This window comes from Anneissia japonica, unplaced genomic scaffold (assembly GCF_011630105.1).
Source record: "Anneissia japonica isolate Jap-2015-1 unplaced genomic scaffold, ASM1163010v1 scaffold287593_len981703_cov172, whole genome shotgun sequence".
NCBI classification, from domain to species: domain Eukaryota; kingdom Metazoa; phylum Echinodermata; class Crinoidea; order Comatulida; family Comatulidae; genus Anneissia; species Anneissia japonica.
The window spans coordinates 852,913-862,127 of record NW_022726550.1 but is presented as its reverse complement, the minus strand read 5'-3'; the positions used below and the strand labels follow the sequence as shown (position 1 = coordinate 862,127).

Below are 9,215 nucleotides of genomic sequence, written 5' to 3'. Positions count from 1 at the left end.
TGTAGGGGAATTCCCAAGTTATACCTTTGTCGTATAGGTAATCTTACAATATTTTCATGTTCTTTATTTTAGTTAAATAAAAGATATAAAGTGATGAATTAATACACTAGACACATGGTTTTATTTGAACACTTTATTATGACATCGTAAAGTGATGAATAAGAACACTAAACACATGGCTTTATTCGTAGGCCTAGAAGCTAGGTCTAGCCTAGGTATCATCGTTCGTTCGTACATACGTTTATTGATCGTTACGTACGTATTAGGTCAAAGGTTACCACAAATTTAACCCAACCTCTATTTTACGAATCCCCCGATTTACGTACGCCCTCTGGTCCCGTACCATACGTAAAATCGAGGTTCTACTGTAGTAGTAAAATGAGAATTACTGTAGAGGAAGGAGACTTGGAATTACACTAACCTATTACTGAGATTTGGAGGAAGGGGACTTAACCTTTTACTAAGATTTGGAGGAAGGGGACTTAACCTATTACTGAGATTTGGAGGAAGGCGACTTAACCTTTTACTAAGATTTGGAGGAAGGGGACTTAACCTATTACTGAGATTCGGAGGAAAGCGACTTAACATATTACTGAGATTTGGAGAAAGGCGACTTAACCTATTACTGAGATTTGGAGGAAGGGGACTTAACCTATTACTGAGATTTGGAGAAAGGCGACTTTAAGTACAATCACCTCTTACTGAGATTTGGAAGAACAGGACTTGGAAGAAGTATATCCACGTGTTACTGACACTTGGAGGATGGGGACATGGAAGAAGAAGTACACTCACCTGTTACCGTAATACTTCCAGTTGAGAAGATTTTAAGTGTAGCCTTGATAGGTTTAATCTTGTAAGTCACTGCTGGATGTAATTCAGGTTCATAACTAGAAATTAAATTGAAAACAAAAAACAATATTCAAACTTAACATTCATCAAATTCAATCCATTCAAACTTAGGATGGAGAACACCCCCACCCCAAAATGCATAGTTCCTAGGCCAGCGGTTTCCAATTGGGGAATGGGGAGGGCTCTGCCAAAAATAACTGAGGGTCTGCCAAGTTTAGGTCTGCGGAAGGGTTGGGGGGGGGGCAAAAAATGTTGGGGTCCGCTACACTTTAAGACCCATTTTTTACGATTCCATTATTTTTCTTATCTTATAACTAACAGTGAACAGTGTGATAAACACCTTACTCCTAATCATCAATAATAAAACAGCTTTGATGTTGTACTTTTGTGGCAAATAATGTTCTACCTACTTAAAGGCCTAATCTTATTATCCTATAGTTGAAATATCGACAATGAGTAAGCTTAACCTAGGAGGTATGTGAAGACTTTTAACATGCCACCAAGGGTTCATGAATGCAAAAAAGTTTGAAACCATTACTTTAGGCATACTTTATATTTTTTTGTTTTTTATTTAGCATCTTGCATAAAAAAATTCAATTTACATCATCAATGTGCATTCTTATTTTTAATTTAGTTTAATAAGTTTTATACAATTGCATTTATGTACCTCACGGCCTTTTGTAAGAACACCCAGTGGGTGAAAGTGTCTCGTGAATAAATAAAGATTATTATTACTATCATAAAAACAATACAATAAAATTTCATTAAAAAGACAGTTAAGAAACTTAATTCCAATGGGGTCCATGTCCTTTGTATAAGTACCTATGTATTTGCAATGTATTGTTTTGGACAGGTAATAGCCCTTGATGACTTATGTAGCAATAAAAATTGAATTTAATTTAATAGGTACAAGATATGAGGAAACATTAATGTCACAGCAGTGTATAAAATATGCAAATGAAAATAATGTATGGTACTGAAAAAATACAAAATTTACGATGTTATCAAATGGTGATGAGTTATACGAGATTAGAATGGGATTGTTGGTAATAAAGTAAGTAAATTTATCACTTTATAGCAGTATAATAAAGTTTCTTATTTCATTTCCATTAGGCAACAAACCCCTATAGAATAGAGGCTCTGTGCTTTGTAATACGTTTGATAACTAGAGTTATGGAGCACGGCACTGTGATGGAACACTGTTGTTTTATGTCAATTTCTATCATTCACAATATATGTTGCCCTTCAACTGATTCTAGTTTCTAGCATGGTAGAGATGATTGCATTTGTAATTAATCCAAGTGCGATATTTTACTACACATGCATCTGACGCCATTGTGGAATAAGCCTATGAATAAAAATTTTCATGAATCATAGCTATACAATGATAGGAATGGTGTTTTAACTCCATTTAATCGTATAGAATGCTCAGTATTCCCAAATAGTTGCAAAAAAAATCTTGCAAGTGATTCAGGTGGGATTCGAACCCACGACCTCCAGATAACTAGCCTGCAATCTTAACCACTACACGTCTGGTGTTTGAACCACAGTACAATAACACGTCAGGTAGGGCAAAAACGTCATTCCTACTGCTAATCCAATGACGCAAAACATCATCAGAATTTAAGGGTAGGGGATTGTCTCCCGGTGTACTGCCCAATCACCACCAGAAGGACCCCACCGGAAATAAGTCTTCTTCTAGACTTTCTTGGGCTATCCTTGGTGTTTACACCGAATAAATCCAATCCAATCCAATCCATGGAACAAAAAATAAAAATAAATAAAAGATCTTCGACTAACCTTGCTTCTTTCGGATGTGACATTGAAAACTCGGGTAGACGGACACCAAATGGTAGGCTACAAGTACCTAAGACATTAACGACCCTGTAATTGCATAATCGAACCTGGAAAATAGTACAAACAGCTTGAAATTCCATTGCAGTTGTTTTCAAATTCCATGAATATTTCCATTCCCATATTACATATATTCCAAGGGCATTCTTTATTGCCATTTTTAAAATTCCATGGCTTAAAACACAGTAGTGAATAATTAGTGAAATAATTATTTCATTCATAAGTTTACTATATGTTTATGCAAATATTATCTTACACATTATGACATTTTATTACCATTTTTCAAATCCCATAATTTTTTTTTATTACCATTACTATGATGACAGAAATGAAATTAAATCATTTTTTCATTCATATGAAAATAATATCGATTTTGACTTTTCCATTACTAAATTTTACATTTCTTATTTTACTGTTATAAATGTGGAAAAAATTCTATATATGAAAAATTATGCCATAAATATAAGTGGATGGCCCATCCTCATTTATAAAATTGGAACATAAATATGGCATTATGATTAAAATATGATTTCCTTTTAATTACTTTAATTATTTCAGGGGATTGAAGCTGTATTTTCGGTGGCTATAGAGTATATAGCTTGCTTACATGGTACTGTATATGGTGTCACCTATAAATTGTCCTCAATAAAGAGGCTTTGGAGACATAAAGTGGCCTAAAGACAATGGCATGTTTAGGAGTAGTGGGTGCGTGCACTTCCTCCCAAAAAAGTCCCCCCCCAGTTGCCAACCTCTTGTCCACCGTACATTGCCAGTTAGCGCCCCCTCAGTTAATCATCAAAACCTCCCACTCCCAGACGCCTAGATACGCCACTGCCTAAAGGAGGAATCACTGTTGGTAATTGTGTAACAAAATAGATTTAAAACAAAGTATTCAGAACCGCTACCTTAAAACCTAGTCTCTGCAACTTCCTTGAACATCTTCTGGCTGAAATTTTTGCGTTGCCCTCACTGGTGGCAAAATATATAAAAACAGTAATTAAATTAAATAGTTGAAAAAAAAATTATGTAATATTCTCTACTTAGTTTATTGATTAAATTGATATCAATATTCATCTGGTGTCAGGCTTTTACAGAACTGATAGGAAAACCAACACAAAATATGTCAGTTGTTTATCTTTAGTGTTGATTTTGTCTAAAGTGTGTTTCAAACTATAATCTGTTAACATTATAACAGTTCTGTCAAAATAAATAATAATAATAAAGTACCAAATTAACATATACAATAACTTAATATTATTTAATATATAAAGCCTAGGCATTGATCTTTTTAATAATAGCAAATTATTATTTTTATCATCATTACTAAAATTTAAAATTCATAATTATTACTAAAACTCTAAGTGAAATTTATATGATTGCTAAGCTGCACTTTCATTCTTTCTTTTTAAATTAAAATATAGTTAAAAATGTTTTAACATTTAATAAACCACATTAAAAATGTGGTTCTAGTATCATGCCTTTTATAAATTTTTCATTTGAAGTATATCGAGTTAACAATTGCAACAAGGAAACAAATTAATTTTACACATATTTATACAAATGTGAGAAATAAATTGTGAGATGTCATGACAAAATGAGTCTTATTGTACACCAGGTCAATTTGAGATATTAAAGACAATAATAATAATATTAAATAATAATAATAATAATATAATAATAATAATAATAATTTTAATAATAATAATAATAGCTCGTGTCCAATAAAATTACATCTTTAAAGTTAGTGTGAGAGTGCTGCCTTCATTACTTGTTTAATTTTTCTAACATGGCTACCACCACTGTACTTCTATCAGGACAATAATATGAAAGCGACGTTTTGGTAAGTATTGGGTTTCTTTGTTTCTGATAGGTATGTATATTTCACAATGACAAAGGTTTAGATTTCATTAGTTAAGTGTTTTGAGGCACATTTTGTAAAACCCTTTTTAAGAATTGATAGGAAAACCAACAAAAAAATTTATCAATATTTTCTCTAGTGTATGTTTTCAAACTTATGGATTTGAAAAAGATTTTGCTCCAGTGGACTCACGCTAGAACCAAATTCAAAGACTAAATTAAAGCCTACGGTATTAATACAGTTGAACTTGCCTAAGTCGAATCCAAATTGCCATTGAAATATTGTTCGACTTAGGTAAAATTCAACTTACAGATTGTTAAATAAAGGAAATCACAACAATTTTGACATGTAAAATTAGACCGACTCAGAAATTATTCGACTTAGCCAAAGTCAACTTAAGCAAGCTTAACTGTAGTCCTACTGTATATACAGCAAGACAGATGACAAGTATTTTTATTTGTCCAATTGACTTACCTATCCAGGCCTGCGATTGTTACTTTACCCGACGACCAAATAGTTGCTGTGGCCCTCGGCCTTCTCATTCTCATTACAACATGCTGTTTGAAAAAAAAAGAAAAAAGTGTAAGGATTGATTTTATTGGGTTCAAGTTGCAAAGGACCTAGGGGGTGTGCAGGGAGGAAAATACATATAAACCCACCCCCCAAAAAATGCTCACCCCTCCTCTATCCTCCTGAAAATGTTTTAAGCCCAAAAATTAGCTCAAGTAGCTAAAAATCACCTTATTTTGCAAACAAGCACAACACCCTCCCACTTAACATTAGCCCCACCCCCCATTACTCCTCTAACATATCAAGACATCTTAGATACTCGAATATGAAGGACATGTCCAGGAAGCATCAAGGAATGCATGGTTCATAGTTTTCAGAATACTGATATTCACTTACTAGTATTTTTGGGTATGAGAAGAAAAGTTACAGTATTCTAATTACATTATCCCACAGTACGTTTGTGGATATTGTTATAGTTATTTAAATCCTTGTATTAATATTAGCCCACAGTATAAATAAGTCAATCAGAATTATCTATAGTACAACATATCTCTACTCAGGATCTACAAGTATCAGTATATATTTTTATATCTGACACCTTTTACAAAATAAAAATATTTTCCATTTTGTTTCCTTTTTGAAAAGCCCAATACTGCCCCTAGACAACTTCTGAAAGATTTTGAGCCACACCCCAACTCTCATCAGTTACATCACCAGCCCCGCTCCCGTCAACACAGGCAAATCAGACCATGTGTCGGCAAAATCCTGGTGCCATCCATGATCTAAGTTTTGTGTGTGTGTGTGTGTGTGTGTGAGTGGGGGTGGGTCTATTAAGGTATTTATTGTATGAAAAATATATGTATTGAAAGGGCCTTCTCATTCTCATTACAACATGCTGTTTGAAAAAAAAAGAAAAAAGTGTAAGGATTGATTTTATTGGGTTCAAGTTGCAAAGGACCTAGGGGGTGTGCAGGGAGGAAAATACATATAAACCCACCCCCCAAAAAATGCTCACCCCTCCTCTATCCTCCTGAAAATGTTTTAAGCCCAAAAATTAGCTCAAGTAGCTAAAAATCACCTTATTTTGCAAACAAGCACAACACCCTCCCACTTAACATTAGCCCCACCCCCCATTACTCCTCTAACATATCAAGACATCTTAGATACTCGAATATGAAGGACATGTCCAGGAAGCATCAAGGAATGCATGGTTCATAGTTTTCAGAATACTGATATTCACTTACTAGTATTTTTGGGTATGAGAAGAAAAGTTACAGTATTCTAATTACATTATCCCACAGCACGTTTGTGGATATTGTTATACTGTAGTTATTTAAATTCTTGTATTAATATTAGCCCACAGTATAAATAAGTCAATCAGAATTATCTATAGTACAACATATCTCTACTCAGGATCTACAAGTATCAGTATATATTTTTATATCTGCCACCTTTTACAAAATAAAAATATTTTCCATTTTGTTTTGTCAACACAGGCAAATCAGACCACGTGTCGGCAAAATCCTGGTGCCATCCATGATCTAAGTTGTGTGTGTGTGTGTGTGTGTGAGTGGGGGTGGGTCTATTAAGGTATTTATTGTATGAAAAATATATCTATTGAAAGTGTACCCTCTATTAGAACCTTAGTTTAAAGGGCTACCTTCTACCGTATTCAATAAAATAAATCAGATGAATTTTAAAAAAAAGCTTACACCCATCTCTCGTTTATATTCAACGTTCTCGCCCGTTGTAGCTATCCTCCTTAGATTTAAGTGACAGCGTACACTGAAGGAGCACACGACATTGTTGATGGCGATTGACAAGTCTGTCTGTACTGCGTTCTGGTCATTGTCAACGTTGTCAACCCTTGTGTTCTCTATGCCATTGTGGTGACCTGGTCCAAGCGGATGAGCACCACCACTATCCGTTTCATGACTGTTACTAAGAATGACAGACATATTCTGCAAAACAAAAAAGATGAACAAAAATAATAGCAAACCTATTATAAAGTTACAATATGAAAAATATTAAACACAATAGAAGTTTTGACTGTGTTGCAATATAATAAGGAAAAACTATAGTGAACAAGGAGTGTCTCTATATTCAAATACTGTATCTACTGTAACCTTAGATGTACTGTCTGCCCCCAAAAACCAATGTAAAACCTAAAAAATCCATTAAAACTTTGAACGGTTCATTTAAAAATGTCAAATATGTTATTAACAATTTTTTTTAACAAATTTATTCTGTTTCATTTCATTTCATTTCTTTTAGGCACGAGCGCTAAGGATATGCCAATAAGTGAACTTAATCACTGTCCTACGTGGCATATCCATTTAACAACAGGGGACTTAATGGACCAGTACACCGGGGTAACCCGCTTCTCTTCTCGAATGATGTACTGGGTTCTTTAAAGTGCACACGAGCCAAATGCATACACTTGGCCTAAGGTTTAAAGTCCTTATCCAAGAAGACTTGTTCCACCACCAGAACCATTGGCGAGTGAGCCGTTGAACCAGCGCTGATATTAGAGGTGAAGGTTACGGCGCCCCTGACTTAACTGCTCGGCCAAACAACTTGCCTCGGCCAATCAACTCGCCTCAGCCAATCAATTCTTGTGCTTGTTTAAGCTGTTTATTAAATTCAAATTCTTTGATGAACTGGAGTTACCAGTATGAATGAATAATTTGCATTTATTTCTTATTCTTTAATAATTGATTAGTAATTGTTCATAATTTTTGACATTTTTAAGAATTTGTGTCTAAATTTAATGAAAATTGAATTTTCAAACACAAGCATTTTTACAAAGAATTGTTGAAAATACCATCAACTACACATTCAAAACATCAGATATCACTTTAAAATAGTGCACACATTATGTTTAAACTTTATCTTTTCCTTCTACAGCAGAAAAGTTTATTCTGATTTTATTTCTATGAATAGAGAATCACGCAAGATATCAAAGCAAAATGCTCATCAACTTTGGCCAAATCAATCCCAACATTATATGTTACCCATAAATAGATGATGCTGTTTTTGGGTACAATGGCCACATTTCTAGTAAGTTTGAACAAATCGCCTTTCCTGTTAGATTGCTTATGTTCATAATAAAAAGTCACTACTTTTGTTCGGATAGTTATGTCCATAGCTGTCACTCACAGATATATTTTCATACAGTATACCTATACCCATAACATGTAATAGAAAGTAATCATAAAAGTCATCTTTACTAGCTCTTATAGCACTACAGAATCCTTACAAGTGAGAGGACTGATCCAATCCAAACTATCATTTGTTATGAATGGACTGCATTTTGTCTTAAAAGCCAATTATTTTTTTCTTTATCGAGGCCAGTTGGAAGCCTCAAGAACCTCACTGAAGTTAGGTACTACTAAGCATGTCCCTGTGGCCTTGTGCCTTTATGAAAAATAAATTTAATAATTAATCACACATTGATGAAGTAATAATGATAAAAGACATCATTTTATTACTAACATATTAAATGTAGTGTTATTGGTGTTGAATGACGACATACATTCAGGCATCCCCACAAGAAATAATGGATCGGCCCATAATAACGCAAGATTTTATATTTTTCAGGTTGATTTTTAATCAACAAACATTACTACCCCACTTTATAACCAAAAACAGTCTTTTTGAAAGTCCAATTGATGAAAAAAATTATCAAAACACAGCATCGTTCAATATTCCCATTACAAAGAATAGGGCGATTGAGCTTCCAGACATGAGCCTCCACATCCACCTTCGAACTGACATTTGTCCCCACGAAACAGGAACCCCCTTAACATTATGTTTTGAAAATCACAGGAATTAATGTCTAGTAATCGCTCTTTACATTGATACCTCATTTAAAAGAATGCATAAAGGCATTAAAAAGTTATTGTTAATTAAAAATGAAAATTGAGAACAAATGTGACAAATCCACCTTTTTTGGGATCCGACCTCGCGACGTGTGTGAGCAATTAATTCTCAACCAAAACAGCCATTGAACAATAAAATGAGACTTTCACAATGCAGGTATATTTTTATTTATTATTATTCGCTAATCCTCAAACTTGGCTGTACTTCTACTATGGCTAGGCCTAGCATTGTGTAGCTTCGGGCCCACGACTGTGTTTGAAGT

At 34.0% G+C, this 9,215-nt stretch overlaps 1 protein-coding gene across 1 annotated transcript in view; it reads right to left on the bottom strand.

Moving 5' to 3' along the window:
• The window catches only part of LOC117113235 (TATA box-binding protein-like protein 1), a 36,948-nt gene that overhangs the window by 26,747 nt on the left and 986 nt on the right, over window positions 1-9,215 (bottom strand). The window contains exons 2-6 of the mRNA XM_033256527.1: window positions 6,784-7,032; window positions 5,036-5,118; window positions 3,609-3,672; window positions 2,650-2,753; window positions 793-887 (exon numbers count right to left, since the gene is read on the bottom strand). Of these exons, the coding sequence (XP_033112418.1) occupies window positions 793-887; window positions 2,650-2,753; window positions 3,609-3,672; window positions 5,036-5,118; window positions 6,784-7,029 (592 nt within the window). The 5' untranslated portion in view covers window positions 7,030-7,032. The remainder of the gene's footprint in view (window positions 1-792; window positions 888-2,649; window positions 2,754-3,608; window positions 3,673-5,035; window positions 5,119-6,783; window positions 7,033-9,215) is intronic.